The sequence below is a fragment of the Melanotaenia boesemani genome, chromosome 20, assembly GCF_017639745.1.
Source record: "Melanotaenia boesemani isolate fMelBoe1 chromosome 20, fMelBoe1.pri, whole genome shotgun sequence".
Lineage (NCBI taxonomy): Eukaryota > Metazoa > Chordata > Actinopteri > Atheriniformes > Melanotaeniidae > Melanotaenia > Melanotaenia boesemani.
This window is the reverse complement of record NC_055701.1, coordinates 28093447-28113030: the sequence shown is the minus strand read 5'-3', so window position 1 is coordinate 28113030 and position 19584 is coordinate 28093447. Positions and strand designations below refer to the sequence as shown.

Here is a 19584-nt window from a genome sequence, read left to right as displayed (position 1 = left end):
ATAGCTTTTGTTTTCATTATAAGTAATAGCGAAAATCTAGATTTGTAATTAGGGTCCGAGCCATACGAAGTATGGAAGGTCCCTATTGTTGTTGAAATGTTTATTCTTCTCCTTCTTCTAAGCGCTTTGAGGCCAAATATGACCCCCTAAACACCCATGAAAAGTTGTGAAATTTGGCACCTACGTCCAGCCCTGCGAAAATTTCGATATTCTAGGGTCCGCATACGCTTCAATGCAAAAGTGGCTCAACAGTGCCACCTAGGAAAAAAAATAAAATCCCCAAATGAATGGGGCCCCGAACGTCTACTTTGACGTACACTACCGTTCAAAAGTTTGGGGTCACTTCCCTATTGAATCCCATTGCAAAGTGACCCCAAACTTTTGAACGGTAGTGTAGGAAGATGAAACTCGGCACACACGTGTAACACCCCGAGTTGAGCAAAAAAGTCAATTGAAGATATGTTGCCATGGCAATGGGGTGCCTGCCATCTTGGAGTTTACGGCCAATTTTTGCCCATTTTTTTCACTTTAAACGCATCGTATTTGAACCAACTAGTCTGAGTGGATTCGTGCGAGTGACTCCAAACTTGGTGGGAAGCTTCCTGACAAGTTGGGGACCAAGCGCTATTCAAATCTTTCTAATAGGAAAAAGCGTGTTACCGTAGCAACTGACAGAAAAAGGCCTTCTCGCCATGAAACACGGTTTGCTCATATCTCCATAGAAATACATGGGATCTGCACCAAAGTTGACAGTATTCATACTTGTTGGGTCCCTAACACATTACAACACCTGTTGCCACTGCAACATAGCATGTTAGCTAGCATGTTAGCATGCTAGCAAAAATGCTAACTAAGTATATCAAAATTTCAGATTCTCAGCTAGCCATTTTACCATGTCACATACCATGTTAGCAGGTTACCTAACATGCTAGGAAAAGGTGTATGAGACGGGTGCCGGGTTTAGAAGGCTCGGACCTGATGTATGTCGCGACTTTAATTATTAATTATTACACCAAACGTCTGCATAGGAACTCAAATTAGGTCAAAATAAGTGTATAGAACAGGGCTGCTCAATTTGTCCTACGAGGGCTGCAATCCAGCAGGTGACCTGACTCAAATTAATGAGTCATTGTGATCGGCTTTTAGATCCATTTAATTTGATTCAGGTGTGTTGAAGCAGGAATACATTGAAAACCTGCTGGATTGCGGCCCTTGTAGGATGTAATTGAGTAGCCCTGGTATGTCAAGAGATTTTTTTTTTTCTTTTTTTTTTTTTTTTACCTGATTCAACACTTAAATACATTGGGAAAGTTAATTTATTATGCAATATTTACAGTTAACATTGTTGTCATTTAGACCAAGACCTTTATAAACTTTTTAAATAATTTAATAATATGAATTTAGTTTGAATTCAGCCAAAAGGTGATTTGTTTTTGTCAAACCACGTTTTCATTTGAACATTTCTAACTTACCCATCACCTGAAGATTCTTAAAGTTTCCTCAGAAAAGAAAATATTTATATTGTCTGTAAAATTCACTCATTATTTTATTTTAGATAAATATGTCTACCCTGCCTCTCGCCTGCTAATTGCTGGGATAGGCTCCAGCTTCTCCACGACCCTTAATTGAACTAAGCAGTACAGAAAATTAATGAATTATCATTACTTTAAACAATAAACTGTTTCAGACCCAATACTGGCCCCTGGGGGACGCCCCAAGTAATCACTGATTATGATAGCAGCTGTTTATCCAGTTTAACTATTTCTTTCCTGCCTTTTGGAACTTTTTTTTTCATTTTAAGGCTTGGAGGATTTCACCTCTGTTGTCTGTGACATTGCTGGATTTAATATTAACTAGGGCTGTCAAATGATTAAAAATTTGAATCAGATTAAACCTTGACCGCAATATCCCCTCTCAACGACCCCCCAGGTCCGTCTCTGCTCTGCAGGATATGTGTGAAGCCCTTGGCCTCGTGGACATTTGGCGAATGCTTAACCCATCCTCTAGAGATTATATTTTCTATTCCGCTCCTCATAACATTCTGTCTAGAATAGATTATTTTCTTATCTCTAAATCTGCCATTCCCCTTGTGTACTCTAGCTCCATCGGTAACATTCTCCTTTCCAACCATGCGCCTGTATTTTTGCACGTGGCTACACCCTGTAACTTTTCAAAATTTTCTAGATGGAGGTTCAATTCAAGTCTACTTTCCGGCCCTGCTTTTGTATCTTCTCTGAAGGCTGTAATCACTCTTCACTTGGAAACAAACTGGGAATCAGCTCCCTCTGTTGGTGTGGCTTGGGAGGCCTCCAAGGCATTCATTAGAGCTCATGTTATCCAATATGCCTCCTTTAAGAAAAGATCTGATAATCCAAAAAAGCTTGACTTAGAGAGGAAGATTGCTATTGCTGAGACTACATTCAAACAGGACATGAGCCCTGCTAACTTATCCTCTTTGGTGAAACTCAAGTATGAATTTAACTCGATTTTGACTGAGAGAGTTGAGATTTCCCTATTTCGTCTCAGACACAAACAGTTTGAAGAGGGGGATAAAGCTGGAAAGATGCTGGCCAGATATGTCAAAATCAAAGAAGCTCAGAGTACAATTCCAGCCATTAGAACGCAGCGTGGCTCTTTAGTGTCCGAGCCCAACAGCATCAGTGATGCATTTAGGGACTTCAATGTTAATCTCTACTCATCTGAAACAAAGGCAAATGATTTTGAGACCCCTAAGTTTTTGTCCTCTCTCTCTCTGCCTTCCCTGTCCAGGGAACAAGTAGACTCACTGGATGGCCCTATCATCGAGGAGGAGATTGCAAAGGTAATTAAGGGCCTCCCATCCGGTAAGGCACCTGGCCCTGGTGGGTTCACCGCCGAATTTTTTAAAGCCGTTGTTGAGGAGCTCACCCCCTTACTACTTCAGTTGTATGTTGAGTCCTTGGACCGGGGTCGCCTCCCTCCCACGCTAGCAGAGGCCCTGATTTCACTCATCCTGAAGAGTGATAAAGATCCTCTAGAGTGCAAGAATTATAGGCCGATTAGTCTGATTAACTGTGATTGTAAAATTTTATCAAAAATTCTGGCAATAAGACTGGACAAAGTTATGACCACTCTAATACACCCCGATCAGGTGGGCTTTATCCGGACCCGTTGCCCTGCGGATAATATTCTACGTTTGATTGATCTTATGTGGGCCCTTCAAAACAATACCTCCCTAAAAGACCTCTCCAGCGGCTGCCCCCTCCCTGGACGCTGAAAAGGCATTCGACAGGGTTGAGTGGCATTTTCTGTTTGCTATTCTGGAGGCCTTCAGTTTTGGTGCAAAATTTATTTCTTGGGTCAAGCTCCTTTACAATAATCCGAGAGCCTCTGTTACTACAAATCGTGTTATTTCACAACCCTTTAGGCTCTTTAGAGGGACTAGACAGGGCTGCCCCTTGAGCCCTCTGCTTTTTGCTTTAGTGTTGGAACCTCTCGTAGCTGCTATTCGCAAAGACCCTGGTTTCCCTGGCTTGTGTGCAAATGGCAGCTCTCATAAGTTGATGTTATATGCCGATGATGCTCTGGTGCTGGTTACACAACCACAACGTTCCATCCCTGCATTCTTTAGAATCATTGACCAGTCTTCTCATCTATCAGGTTACAAGGTCAACTGGACAAAATTCAAGGCCCTCCCTCTGACACCTTATTGTCCCAGGACGTTGTTCCTGCCTGGTGACTTCAGCTGGCCCCAGTCAGGAATCAAATATCTTGGCATTAAATTTCCCCACACATTGTCAGACTTAATGCGGGTTAATTGTGACCCATTAATAGATAGATTTAAAATGGATATAGATCAATGGTCTCCTTTATTTTTGTCTCTTTGGGGAAAAGTCAATGATTTTAAGATGATCTGTGCTCCCAGATTCAATTATTTATTGCAAGCCCTTCCATTAAGGATACCTGTGGGTTATTTTCGCCAATTTGATAGACTGTGCAATACCTTCTTGTGGAACGGCAAACATCCCAGACTTAAACTTAAAAGATTACAGAGACCGGTAGATTTGGGGGGGTTGGGGGTCCCAAATTTAACTCTTTACCACTATGCTTTCTGCCTCAGACACATTATTCACTGGGCACTGCCTGCTGAAAGGGCTCCCCCTTGGTATAGTCTTGAGAGCCGACTGTGCACCCCTCTTTCCCCAGTACACCTTATTACTACTGAACTTTCTTCCAATACTCAAACACACCCTGTTGTTTCTTTTTTTACAGTTTGTTTGGATAAGCTACTATATTGGGTTTTCATTCCCACCTTCATACTATGGCCTCAATTTGTGTCACTTTGGCTTAATCCTAGTCTGCGCATTGACAATTCCCCTTTTTTGGGGGGTCCTTGGGCGAGGAGGGGTGTTTTGTTGTTGGGAGATTTGTATGAAGGAGGAACTCTTAAATCCTTCAAGGATCTCACTGTCCAGTACCAACTACCCCAGAACCATATTTGGAGATATTTACGGCTCCGACATCTGTTGTGTCATACCTTTGGCTCACCAACCACCCCTCCCGGTGTTGTAGACTGGCTTGCCCGTGCGGTAGAGGTCTTTGGCAAAGGCTATAAGGCCTCAACGTATTATTCGTTACTCCTTAAGAGCTCTGACAAGGGGCCTTCATTCCTCAAACTGATGTGGGAGAAAGATCTCAATGTGCATTTTAGAGTGGGCCATCAGAGTGGGCCAGAATTCTAAAAATTGTAAAAAAAAAATATCAAGGGAACTTGGAACAAGACTTATCCAGTTCAAAATTACAGGTGTCCAGACTGTATTGGACACCTTATAAATTATACAGGGTAAAACTTGCTCAGTCCGCTGCTTGCTGGAGATGTGGAAGGAATGAGGGCACGTTCACTCACATGTTTTGGACTTGCCCCAAAGTTCAGAATTTCTGGATGGAAATCAATCGGTACGTCACACCGATTATTAAACACAATATACCCCTCTCTCAGGGGCTTTTTATTTTGGGTGACCCATCATCTCTTGACAATCTTCCTTCAAACAATGCCGAATGGGTCCAGACAGCACTAATGCTGGGTCGTAAACTTGTTGTTTCTCAGTGGAAGTCCCAGTTAGCTCCCCCTGTGTCCTCATGGCACAATCATCTTGGTAAATTAGCTGCACTGGAACGCCTTTCATACAAGCTGTTAGATAAAATGGATGATTTCCATCTGAAGTGGGATGCATATCTCTCCAGCTTAAATGAGAGTACTTAGTATTTTATGATTCTTTCCCTATACATTTCTTGTGGTGGTAAGACTGTATTAGTATTTTCTTTTAGTGTGCCGAACTCTCACTGGGTGACTTGTGTTTTATTTTACTATTTGTTTCTCTGTTTGTTTGTTTTTTTATATTTTTTGTATTTCTTTGTGTTTTGCTTTTACCTTACATATATTATGCATCTTTGGCTGTACTGCTTTGTATTACATAGAAAAAATCAATAAAATTCTAATCATAAAAAAAAGTCTCTTTGTCTTATAAGCCCAATAAGAGGATATACTCGATGTGTATGTATGCATTTATGATTTTGCATCTTGTCTAATTATGCAGTGTAATTATGCAGTGATAAAACTGATGATGTGGATAAACACAGCTTTTTCCTTTTATCATGAAGTGTGAGTGTTTGTGCAGCAGTGATAAAAGTCCTACAGCAGCATCACCCAAAGTAAACACCTGCTAATAAAATACATCACTGGCTGCTTGTTTTACTAGTTTTTATTCACGTTTTTTACATTAGATGGTCACTTTAGTTATAATAATCAGTTCAATATTTCATAAAATCTAGACTAAAAAAAGGTCTCACCCTGTTAAAACACACTCATTCTCCACGAGGCCGACGTCTTGGGTTGCTCCATTAATGTTGTGTTTATTCTTAAAGCCACCCATAGAGCCACCCGGCTCATCTTTTCCATCTGGCCTCTCAACGTGTCACCGTCAGAGAAATCGTGGATGTATGGAGCTTGTCATTCTGCGCTTGCATTAACTGAGTTAAAAATATTAACGCAATTAATTACAAAAATTTGTTACCGCCATTAACATGTTATTTTTCACAGCCCTAATATTAACTAATACTAACTAAATTATATGCTCTTTCCTGAACATGAAGCTCCAATCAGACTTTGTTTAAAGCTGACTTTAATTGCTGTTTAGTTGATTTAACAGAATCTAACATCTAGTTTAAAATAACGTGTTTTATAACTTGTGCTCATAAAACAGGAGTTATACAGCCATCATTACATAGATAGAAATAGAAACCAAAACAAATTTGTTTTCTGTTGTAAAATCTCCATTCTGTCCTTGTAGTTCCTCCTGAGCTCACCATCCCCAGCGGCCACTCCAAACTCATCGCTCAGGAGGGCGACACTGTAGACCTGCAGTGTCTGGTCTCAGGAAAACCCAAACCAATCATTTTATGGTCCCGGGTGGAAGAGAGCAGGGCAGCTGCAGCAGCGGCGGCGGCTCTGATGCCTGATGGCTCACCTCAGATGGAGAGTTATGACGGCATCCTGCGGATCAGCAACGTGACGAGAGAGATGAGTGGGGTGTATCGCTGCCAGACCAGCCAGTACAACGGCTTCAATGTCAGACCGAGACAGGCCCTAATCCAGCTGCTGGTGCAATGTGAGTAACACAAATACACATACACACATGTAAATACAAAAGTGAGCTGTTACTCATTTATGCAAGTTCATCACCTGAGTTTGTAAAACTGTTCCTGAAAATGACTTTGAGTTAGATAACTGGACTTTAATGAACAGCAGTACATTATCTGCATACACTGAGACTTGATGAATCAAATCAAACTGTGTGATGCCTTCAGGGCCCTCTTCAAAATACAGCCACATTGTTAAGGCCCCAATTATCCTGTGCATCTCTGGAGAAACAATGGAGGTGGCACCATGCTGCTGTTTTTGTCTGAGGGCACTTGGGATAAAACAGGATGTCATGATTTTAGATTTTCTTTGTACAGTTATTGTCAGTGAAACAGTCTCGATATCAAAATTATCAGGATTATTCTGTGTTGATTAATTTCCCAACACTATTCGGTGTTTGTTTATTTCTATCGTTTGATGCCAACATAAAATAACATAACAACAAAGTTGCTGTGTAAAGAATAAATAAATCCTACACAAACTCTGGATTTCTCACACAGAAAAAAGATGGAAAAGGCTACTGGACCTCTACCTAGACTTGCGAGGCTTCTTTCTGGAAACTACATTTTAAAAACAGTTTTGAACATTTGTTTTCAACCTGAATAGAGAATTTAGAAACCCAGGAAAAACATCTAGCTAGCTTTGACTTCCAGCTGTACATTAGCAGACCAGATGCTGTTTGACACCAGTAAGGAACTGTGGGATTAAAAAAACAAGACCACAAATCTGGAATTATACTGAATCCTGAAGGACTCCTCTTCCTGTGTCTAAAGAATCATACCTGTGTTAGACAATGTTGGGATCTGGTTTTACTGGTTTTTATCTAGATGGGAGTGAGAATCCTGGCCAGAGGGAAGGGTATATCTGACTGGGAGGAAGTTGGTCCCATGACTGAGACTGGGCCCACCAGGTGCCGCAGCTTAGCACTCAGATACTGGTTATAATAAGATGGATTCCATCTCTGTTAAAAACAAACCAGTGATCAAAGACGAGGTTAAAGTTGTCAATCAAACCCACACTGGGAGAAAGAAGTCTCATTAAATGAGATGTGGCCCCAACAAAGCTCTGTTTCAACTGTCAGGTTCAGGACAGGATGGATTGGTTCGGTATTCAATGAATGGATGGCAATGTGTCAAGTGTTAACCTCTAGGGTTGGATCTGTAAAATTGGGACCCCAACAGAAGGCTCTCAAACCAGATATTCTGGTACCCTTCCCAGTTTTTGCCTGTGGAAGCACAATAGAAATGTGTTACTGAGCTCAACCTGTCGGTGGAAACAGGGATGACCTGAAGAAAGAGGTCCAGAGATTAAAAAAAGAAAAAGAAGAAAGAACAGACAATCCATTGAGTCGGACTGTTGAAACTAAAGAGAAAAGTGACTGTCCATCTCCTTTGATGAAGTCACAACTGTCACTTTGAAATGTGAGAACAAAGACTGATATATGATGTCAAGACAACTGTTTTCCTTCAGCCCCCACAGTAAGTGTCTCACTCGCTGATGGTAGGCAGTCTGCCTCCGCCTGTGGCTGCATCACTGAAGTGACGACATCCCTTTTGGCAAAGTTGTTACTTTCTGTCATCCAGCTGACAGCTTCAGTTCCTCGTGAACCAAAAAAATAAAAAATCAACTATTTGTCCTTTCTGTGTATTTTTGGTTAATTCTGACCATATTCGTCTGGCACAGTGAGTAGCTGTGCTGAAATCTGTGCCCATGTTGTATGCATGTTGCTTACAAGGCCCTCCTTGTATCCATGCTTTCACCTGTGATTGGATCACCCTCACATCCATCCATCCATCCGTCCATCCATCCATCCATCCATCCAGCCATCCGTCCATCCATCCATCCGTCCATCCCTCCTTCCGTCCATCCATCCATCCATCCATCCATCCATCCATCCATCCATCCATCCATCCATCCATCCATCCATCCATCCAGCCAGCCAGCCAGCCAGCCAGCCAGCCAACCAGCCAGCCAGCCAGCCAGCCAGCCAGCCAGCCAGAAAACTGTCCTATTTGGTGATGAAAATCTTGTGCTAAGGAAGCCAACAGAACCACATCGCCCTGAGGTTCACAAACCAGACCTTTCCTCTCCCCGACTGCTCCTTAAGATCTTGTCCTTGAAGACCACAAACAAGATTGGTGGATTGGAGCCCATAATGGACTGTGAACAGGATAAACCTTGTGCCGAGGATGAGGATGGAGATCTGACTTTGGACAAACAGGAATCTGACAGTCATTTCATATTCCTACAGAATTCTCTGAGGGATCCAGTCATAAGCCTTCTCTGTGTCCACACTTGTAGATTGTCCAATTCCCCTGACCCTCTCAGTGACTCTGCAAGGGTAAAGATCTGGTCCACCGATCCAGGATATGGATGAAACCCACACTGCTCTTCCTGAATCTGAGGATGGACAATCAGCCAGACTCTCCTTTCCAACACCCTGTAGTAAACTCTACCAAGGAGGCTGAGAGGTATGACCCTTCAATGGTGGGGCCACCACCCCAGTCTGCCACTCCTCAGGTGCTGTCCTGGACCTTGACATGACACTGAAAAGGGGTATCATCCACGACAGCCCCTCAATACACCCTAGTATCCGTCATGCAGTAAGAAGGCATGACCCACTGCCATCAAAGTGTCGTGGAAACAGCTGAGGACATCTCCCACTGAGGACAGACTCGTGATTATATCTCTCAGTTGGCTCAGGACCACCTATCTATGGTTGGTGTCTCCTTTATGTCTCTGAAAAAAACTGCAGCAAATTGTCTTCTGATCTATTTATATTGTGTTTCCACAGAGTTGATTTTATTTCTGTTTGAGACAACAGGAACAGCTCGTTAGTAAACAGTGGTCTAAATTTAACAGCATTAACCAAAGGGCTTTTTTTCATTTCTAGTCTCTGGGCGACTGTAACAGACTCACATTCCCAAAAATAGAATATAAAATTCAAAAGGCAAGACAGTGACAGATGGCAGCAGACAGACTTTCGGCACCAGAAAAGGGATTACAGGTTCAGATGAGTTGTTGTTGTTCTATTTAACCATTTTAAATAAACTATGTGTGCCCAGCTGTCTGATAGTTGCTGGAGTTCCAGAGAGAATGCTGACTCATCGATGAGATTTTTCCTCTGCATGAGAATACAGCCCACTCCTGCTGTACTTTTTATAAGTCCATATGCACAACTTACAGACATGCAGGTTTTCTATCTTGTATTAGAAATAAAATGTGGGTTTGTAAGATTTGCAAATCATAACAGTCTGTTTTATGTATTTTTTTTCCATTAGTCACAGAGTCATTTTGCTAGTTCATGAAAATTGTAGTGCCTCTGGTGTGGGCAGCTTCCACATCTGCGAAGCTCCATCAATGCTGAAAATTACTTGGAGGTTTTTCTTAGAAACCATTAGAAATTCGTCATTAATAACTTAACTTTCCTTAGAATCAGTCTAAGGAAAAAACAAAAATCTCTAAATAGTCATATTTGAAAGACTCCAGACTTCTAATCCAGTACGTGGACTTGATCAGATCTGGTTTTCTGTTTTGTCTCTGTGGTGCAGTCCCCCCCACAGTAGAGCCAGTGTACACAGAGGTTCGTCAGGCTTTGGGCCGAGCTTTCAGCCTCAGCTGTCGCTTGCTGCAGGCCCACCCTGCTCGCATCCTGCAGTACGAGTGGAAGCTGGGCTCTCGTCTGCTGACCGTTGGAGAGTTCACTGACCAAAAACACGACACCGAGTACCACGTCAGAGCTCTAAACCGAGAGGGATATGGCGAATACACCTGTGACATCACCAATGAGGCTGGAGCAGGACGCTGCACCTTCCTCGTTACAGGTGAGACAGCTGAGTGGGCATGGCTGGACATAGCTTTTTATTTATTTTGGTGGAAACATTATAAAACTAGAAGCACAGAGAACAAATACCTCCGCCAAGCCATTGTTTTGGGGTTTTCTTGTTTTGTCTAGGTTTTTTATTTCCAATGATTGTGGGCATCATTTTCATTAAGAAGCCCTAATGGCAAAATGATCCCCATCTCCCCATAGAATCCTTTAAAAAAAATTCCTGGATTGAGGCAGTGATCCAAAATCTAACTGGTTCCACATTTCATTTCTGAGGTTTTCTGAAACTTTTATCAAAATCTGTCTATTACGTTTTGAGTTATGTTGCTAACAGTCAGACAGACAGACCAACCAGTGGCACCAAATACATGGTCTCCACCTTGACCGAGGTAACAATCTGGATCCTTCAGATGTGCCGGTGTGTTTGTGGACAGCACCCATCATGTGGACTACATGTGCAACCAAGTCCAACAGAGGATTTTTTTTCTGAGGAGATTCTGGAGCCAGCAGCGAGATTCTTCAGTGCCACCTGACGCAGAAACCTGCAGTATGGATGTACAGTCTGGTTCAACTGAAGTCCAGTTTACAGAAACTTCTGGTCCAAGGTGGTGGGTCAGCCTGTGGTCTACACACACCCTTCGACTGGCAAATTAGATAACCACACATCCCTCTCATATCCTCTATGATAAGTATCAGCGCCTTTTATCAGGTAGGCACTTCAGGATCCTTCTGCAGGAGGAATAAATATAAACATTCATTTATTCCACATTTTATCAACTGCTAGCATTGTGCTAGGTTTTATCTGTAAGTCAGATTGATGGGTACACATTTTTAAAGGAATTTTATGGATATAATAAATATTTGCTTCTGTTTTGTAGGATTGTGGTATTGTATGTAAGGATTGTTGTTATGGTACTGTAATGCAGTTTTTCGTGCAAGTGGACACTAAAGTGTTATCTGAAACATCATGAAAGCATGGATCCATCCTGCGTCGCCTCAGTGCTTCAGGCCGCTGCTGGTGTAACTGTGTGGGGGAGATTTTCTTGGCCCACTTTGGGCCCCTTAGTACCAGCGTGGCCTGGTTTAACCAGCACAGCCTACCTGAGTATTGTTGCTGACCATGTCCATCCCTTTATGACCACAGTGGAGCATCTATGCCACCAAGAGGCAGTTATGGAGGAAAAATGGGGTCCAACCCGATATTACCAAGGTGGACCTGATAAAGTGGATGGTGGATAAAAAAATTTCCATCATTTTGGATAAAATCCAGTTTGATTTTACTAATTTAAGATCATGCACCTCAGTTTACTTTCTCCTGCTGGACAAAAGATGGCACCTTTTCACCTCAACAGATTTTTAAAAAAAGAAAATCCCCACACAGATGCACACAGGCCAGCAGGCAGGTGTATAAAGCAGTAAACCTCATCATTGTACACCTGTTCACCCAGTTCTGTTGACAGCTACCTGCTGTTTCCACGCTGGGTCTGACAGTTTGGTGGCAAAGATACCAGAACTGTTTCTATCTGTTCCTCACAGTCTGATTATATTTAACAAGAGGAAAGAGCAGAGAAGCAGGTGTGGCTGCAGATGTTTGTCATCACTTAGAGCTGTTAGAGATCAATCAAGACAACACAGTCGCTTCAGGATCTGATCAACGTGGCCCAGTAACAGAGGGTTGTTAACTGGTGGTAGCAGCTGGAAGTGATGGTGGACAGGTGTAACGAGGTTCCTTGATGAAATTATCAGTATTTGTAGGAGTCCAACAAACCATCAAATGACCCAGAAGAACTGAATGCAGAGCGTGGATCATCACCATTTAACAGAAAAAGTCCATCCCCATTAATGCTTTAATTTAATTATGATTATATAAAAAACTAAATACATACAGGACAAAAATCTGGAAAAATTTAACAAAAAGGAAAGAGTAGAATAAAACAAAATACAATTAAATATTAAAGCTGCAAGTAGCGATGAAGGCCCTCGCACCTCTGGCGCCGCTCCGGCCTATTGCACCGCCCCATCAGCCGGCAGCCTCCCTCCCCAAGCAAGCTCGCTCTGGCTGGCAGCTGTATGCTTACTCGTCCCCATGTTTTCTGCCTTTGGTGGTCATTGTCTCCCACTGACCATCATCTCATACATCAATGGGCCCAATAATGACATCAGAAGTGTTCATGACCATGTTCCTACCAATTGTGTGAAATAAATACAAACAAAAGCATGGTTTTAAGATCCGCAGATATCAACATGGCCACTAGTTGGCGCTATAGTGTTTTTTCATGTAGTAACATGTTCAGGTTGGGACTTTAATAAAACCTGCCAACTATCACATCTTTTGGTCAACCGAGTCCAGAGTTATAGCCACTTCCTGTTTGATAGCGAGGGACTAAAACCTCCCAGGCAGCCATTTTAATCATGATGGCGTGAGGAGATTGTGATATTTGCAATCATGAGGTCTCCAAGAATGATATTGATGAGTTTGAGTAGGTTTTTAAGGTTTTCAAATGTAAAAAATGTGGTACTTCCTTTTTCCAGGGGGCGGGGCTATGGCGTTGACAACATTTGGACATGTAGATGTGGTCAGCATGGAAATGACATCATACGTGGGCATTTTGGTGAAGATAGGTTCTTTGATATGTAAGTTATATCAGTTTCGTCTGTCATGGCGAGATGTCAAAGTTTGAGGCCACGCCCCCGCCATGCCCTTTCTCCTTTGAGAAAGTTTTGCATAACTTTTGATCACACATGCCTCTGGAAGCTTCAGTGTGATTTTCATGATCATCATGAAATGCAATACAATAACTGAGGGATTTACTATTACTTTCTAAACCCACAGTATCATATTAGATTCACACATTTTTGAAGTAGTTTTACTATAAACTTTGAGACGCTTCAGTACAATTTTACTCAGTTTTGTTTAATTCAAGAAATGATGTGTGAGGTAAATTAGCACATTTAAGAAGCAGACATATGTTTATTCAACACTTAAAGAAAAAAGAAAAACTAATATATGGCAATTAATCATACTTTTGTAAGGAATCATACTGTAGCCTACTTCTGTCAGCTGCAGGTGAAGTCAGGTAAGTTGAAGGCGACGAAGATCTCCAATAAAAGGGAGAGCATGCGGACCAGGAGGAAAGTTTCTCGGTTTTCTGTTCTTCAAAATATTGCTCAGTAGCAGAAAAACAAATATCAAAATACTCTTGGTGTCTAACCACTCCAAGCCAAGAACGCTGAATATTGCCTCCATTTCTTCGCTTCACCTGCGACAGAACGACTGAACAGACTGCCGTCAAGCCAGCCGCTCCAGCATTTTAAGTGCGTCGGTATTGTAGGCTTTAGGGATGTGACATCATGAACGAATCGATTAATTTGAACGGGTCTTTTAAATGAACAATGGGAACCGGGTCACAGCTGTGAAGCCGTTAATTTGCGAGCCATTCTTGTTATATACATTTTTTTTTACACCACCTTCATTACAGTTGTGACATCATAGAAGTCTGATGTCCACCATGCTCCATTCGTGAGTAGCATCTATGGGCAGAGAGTATTGTTCGGAAACAAATACTGTGAGTTCTAGGTTTATTTCCCAAAACTCTAGACAGGGAACCACACAAATGGTAAATGGTCTGTACTTATATAGCGCTTTTATCCAAAGCGCTTTACATATACGTCACATTCACCCATTCACACACACATTCACACACTGATGGCGGAAGCTGCCATGCAGGGCACTAACCACGACCCATCAGGAGCAAGTAGGGGTTCGGTGTCTTGCTCAGGGACCCCGACATGAGCTCTCTGGGCCGGGATCGAACCGGCAACCCTTAGGTTACAGGACGATCACTCTACCCATTGAGCCATGCCGCCCCAAGACAGGGATAATCCATACAACATGTACCGCATATGACCACATAAGAGGATCTGACAAGGAGTGACTGAAAACCAAGGACATATATACACGGAGGGAGTAATGGGGAACAGGTGAAGTGGATGAGTAATTAGACCAGGTGTTCTAACGAGGCAGAAACAGAAACCACAGAGCACACAAGAAAAAACTAACAAAAACCAAAAACCCAAACCATGATCTCATAACAGAAACTAATGACAGAAACCAGAACCACAACCCAAAAGTACAACCAGAAAATGAAGAACATGACCTCCACACAGCCCATGATCTCATTCTGCAGCTAATCTGGCAAATAGTTGCAGCCTGGTCTCATAACTTCCCTTTAAGTGACAGGTTTCCAGTCATGACCTGCCGGTTTTCTTCTGTAGCTGTTTATTATGTTTTCAACTTTTGTTTCTTGTTTTTTTTTTTTTTCATTTTATTATTTCTGTCTTCCTGTTTTATTTTGTTTTTCTCATGTGTATTCTTTGAGCTTTACTTCTTGTTTCCTGCTTCCCGTCACTAATCCTCACACACACTTGCTTCTTCTTTTGTAATTAGTCCTTCTGTATATATGCTCCAGGTGTTACTTTTATTCAGCTAATTGTGTGTTAGTTGTGTGGTCTCGTCTACAGTTGTGGCTTTGGTTTAGTTAAACCTCCATCTGCTTCTGGTGTTTCAGTCCAGCATTTTGGTCTCACTTCCTCATCTTCAGCTTCCACAATCCATGACATTTCTTGCACAGAGTTATGGAAACTTGATTCATTACTAGTTTGTTGTTGCTCCTCTGAAGTCTTACATGAAGTGATAAAGCTCACTGACATCATCTAAACTTAGCACAGCAAGTAAGGAAATTAAGGCTTGGCCGATTATTTCTCCCCTTTAATCATGCCAATTATTTTATTATACATTACTGAAACGCCTGGTTAGTCACTTTGCAGCCTTTACAGGTATAACTTGCAAGGACCGTGCTCCTGTGGAATGAGCAACACCGTTAGTCCAGAGATTAACCCAAAATAACACTTGTGGGATCAGCAAGGGCGTGCTGTCGCTCCTACAGCGACCAACACAACCACACTGGTTGACCTCCAACAACTCCTGTTAGAGGAATGGGACACCATCCTACAGCAACGTGTGACCAGGCTGGTGACATAATGCATAAGGAGGAGCTGCCAAAAACTGACCATAATGTGTTGTTCGTTTCTGCATTGCAGTGGGAGAGTACAATTATCGAATCCACCAGTTAAATTAAAACAAGATCACCAACATGAGAATATTACAGGGGAGTTTGGCACATTTTTGGTGGGGTAGTACCCACATGTTTAACAGTGTTCATACCACAGAAACAGTCCTTACCAGTTATACTTTGTTGTAAAGATGATTAATCATGCTTTCTAATGATTTATAATTAAACAGCAACTGGTTTTATTACAGAAGAGAAATAATCAACCAACAACAAATGTCTTTACTTTTTGTGCAACGTTTATATATCTTGATTCCAACTGCTTTCAATAAATGATTATTTTACCAAAGCAAGTAACAGGATAAGTATCCATGCAGCATCCATGCAGAATAGTGTCCAATGAAGAGTAAATTATACAGATCCCAAGAATAGTTTTACCACATATTTTGTAACATTTGATTACATCTAATTTTAGTCTGGATCTTAATTGTAATTCTACCCTTTATTCTAAACACCACTCCCCAGCCATTTAAAAGGGAGAGAAGTAGACTATAGATCATTATCAACTTTTGTCTCACAAAGACTTATCATTTAAACATGATTTTGAAAAGACGATGGAGGATATACATGTTTTCCCCCTAACTTTATTTAAAGACTGAGAGATGATGAGGAGTGAGTGTAAGCATGAATGGTTGTTTGTCTCTCTGTGTTGGTCCTGCTGTAAAATGACAACTTGTCCAGGATGAACTCTGACACAACCCTGAACTGGAATAAGCATAAAAGAAAATGAATGAATGAGAAATGGCAGGAGATGAGGAGCGTTTTCATCTTTTATATATAACAAATTAAATTTATAACTATTAAACAGTTAGATTTTACAATGCAGCTGCAGTAAAATCTGACTCCTCTACTGCCAGTGAGCCACTCACTGACCCACTGGCAGTGGTTTTAGGGGTGGTGCCAGCCTAATGTCTTCTCACCAAATGGCCTTTTTACTCCAGGAAGTGGTTCAGTATGACACTGACCAACTGTTAACCATCTCAGTCCAGGACCAACAAGTAAGCTGGACAGTTTTACCATCGTTCTTGGACCCAGTCCATTGTCATTGTTCAATAATTAAACACACACAAAAAATATAAAATATACAACAAAAGTAACCAATAAATGTGGACTTTGCATCAAAATGCACCCTAAATTTCCACAGGGGGGCAGTGTTGGACAAGTTTCTGTAAGACAAGCACAAACCAGTATTGCATTTAAAGCAACACTACCTAACTTCCTGACCTCACGCTTCACTGTCGTTTTGATGACAAAATGTTATTCATTATGCAGACTTCTGGGGCTGTCATTGTCCTCCAGTGTCCCAAGGCCGAGAAACTGCACTTAACTATACTTTTTTTATTTTTTCTCCCAGCACAGACCATCACATGTCAGTTGCATTTTGCTTTATGGCGCTGTGTAACACACCAGCAAATGGATCTGGGATTGAAAAAGATTCTAAATGTCTGGTCAGAGTTTTGGGAGATAAACTCTCTCTACAAATCCTGAAATTAAATGTTCAAAAGTCACTATGAGAGAGAGACTTGTGCAGTTTATGGAGATAAAAAGACAAGATGTTACATTCTGTAAACAACCAAGTTTGTCATTTAAAAGCAGACAAAATTTTACAAGAAGAGTCTTTTAGTTGTACACTTATTTACCTCATGCTGCATTTAAAGTGGAAAATATATATATATATATATAATATAAAACTGTCGCCTCGCCCTCCGTGGGCGCTCTCTCATCCATCTAAGCTCGGGTCCTCTACCAGAGGCCTGGGAGCTTGAGGGCTCTGCGCAGTATCTTTGCTGTTCATAGGACTGCACTCTTCTGGACCGAGATGTCTGAGGTTTGTCGTGGGATCTGCTGTAGCCACTCTTTCAGTTTGGGGGTTACTGCCCCGAGTGCTCCGATGACCACGGGCACCACTGTTGCCTTCACTATCCAGGCCTTCTCAAGTTCTTCTTTCAGGCCTTGGTATTTCTCCAGTATCTCATGTTCCTTTTTCCTGATGTTGCAATTGCTTGGTATGTCAACCACAACGGCTTTCCTCTGCTGTTTGTCCATCACCACAATATATATATATGTATATATGTATATATATATATATATACATATACATATACATATAAAGAGTAATTTAGTAATTTTCTTGTTCAATGCAAACATTATATAATTTATTTTCCTAATGAAAAGATTAAATATGTTCAGCTCCATTTACGGTGATGGAACTGTAGTAGTGTAGTAGTGAATGACGGACAGTCAAAAGATTTGCCACTGTTAGTTGTTAAAAGAAATAGAGCGACTCTTTGTGGTCGAAATTGGCTTGAATGCCTCAACTTAAACTGGCAACAGATCAAGTATTTGCATGAGAGGAAAACACTTAACGATGTGCTGGAGACATACTCTGAAGTATTCACAGAAGAGTTGGGAACTCTAAAAGATATTAAAGACTCCATCATTGTTAAACCTGAAATAACTCCCAAATTTTGCAAACACAGACTCCTTTCCTTTTCCATGAAGGAGCGAGTGGAGGAGGAGCTAAGGAGTCCGGAGGTACCGAACATCATTTCTTCCGTAAAGCACAGTGAATGGGCAGCACCAATAGTGCCTGTGGAAAAAAAAGATAAATCACTGCACTTATGTGGGGATTACAAGGTATCCGTAAATCAAGCTGTTGAAACAGATAGCTACCCCCTACCTTGTTTAGAAGAACTGTTAGCAACCCTCAGTGGAAGGAAAATCTTCTCAAAAATCGACTTGGCGGCAGCTTATCAGCAAGTGTTACTGGATGATGAATCAAGGAAATACACCACCATTAACACACACAAGGGGCTGTTTGTTTACAACAGATTTCCCTTTGGAATCAGTTCTGCACCTTCACAATCCTGAAAGTGTTATGCGACGCCTCCAGGAAAGTGGACAGCAGAAATGCACAAAATGTGAGTTCAGAAAAATTCAAATTCAGTATTTGGGACGTGTGTTGGATGAGAGGGGTGTCTACCCGTCGAAAGACAAACTGAGAGCCATACAGGAAGCACCAGCCCCCACAAATGTCAAAGAGCTTCAGGCTTTTTTGGGGCTAGTGAATTATTGTTATGGAAGATTTGTTCCCCAGCAAAGCACAGTGTTGGCACCACTGTACAAACTGTTAAAGAAACAGGGAACATGGATGTGGACGGGGTGGAGCAAGATGCTTTTGATAAGTGTAAACAGCTGTTGACTAGTGATCAGGTACTAGTGCACTATGACCCCAGTTTATCGCTCACCTTAGCTTGTGACGCATCTGCTTGTGGATTAGGTGCAGTCATTCAACACACCCTACCGAACGGCGAGGAACATCCGATTGCTTGTGTTTCAAGAACGCTGGTCCCTGCTGAAAAAAATACTCTCAGATCGAAAAAGATGCTCTGGCACTGATTTACAGGGTTAAGAAGTTCCATCAGCACCTATGGGGCAGACATTTTCTTTTTGGTCACTGACCACCGCCCCCTGTTAACGCTGTTTGGAGAACATAAGAGTTTGCCTACGCTCGCGGCAGCACGGATCTAACGGTGGGCAATTATCTTATCAGCTTATGACTATCATATAACTTACCGCAAATCTGAGGAACACAGTAATGCGAACTGACTTTCCAGATGCCTGTTGCCAGAAACCAGTGACACGGGGACAGCCGTGACTTCAGCTATAATCCGCTCATCGATGACCGAACACTTCCAGGCAGCACCGCTAAACGCCACACAAGTTGCCACATCGACACGCATGGACAAGGAGTTGTCTCGTGTGTATAAGTATATTATGGAGGGATGGCCGGCACGGGTTGAAGAGAATCTGAAAGTTTTCCACACAAAAAGAAATGAGCTATCCACAGAGAGCGGCTGTGTGTTGTGGGGAACCAGAGTCATCGTACCTTCAAAACTGAGACATTATTAAATGAAATTCACACAGGGCACCAAGGCATCATCAGA

The 19584-nt window shown here is 41.9% G+C and overlaps 1 protein-coding gene across 1 annotated transcript in view; it reads left to right on the top strand.

The window, feature by feature from the left end:
- Positions 1-19584, top strand: part of mdga2a (MAM domain containing glycosylphosphatidylinositol anchor 2a) — a 150854-nt gene that overhangs the window by 57102 nt on the left and 74168 nt on the right. Inside the window, exons 8-9 of the mRNA XM_041971331.1 lie at positions 6330-6647; positions 10231-10503. Of these exons, the coding sequence (XP_041827265.1) occupies positions 6330-6647; positions 10231-10503 (591 nt within the window). The remainder of the gene's footprint in view (positions 1-6329; positions 6648-10230; positions 10504-19584) is intronic.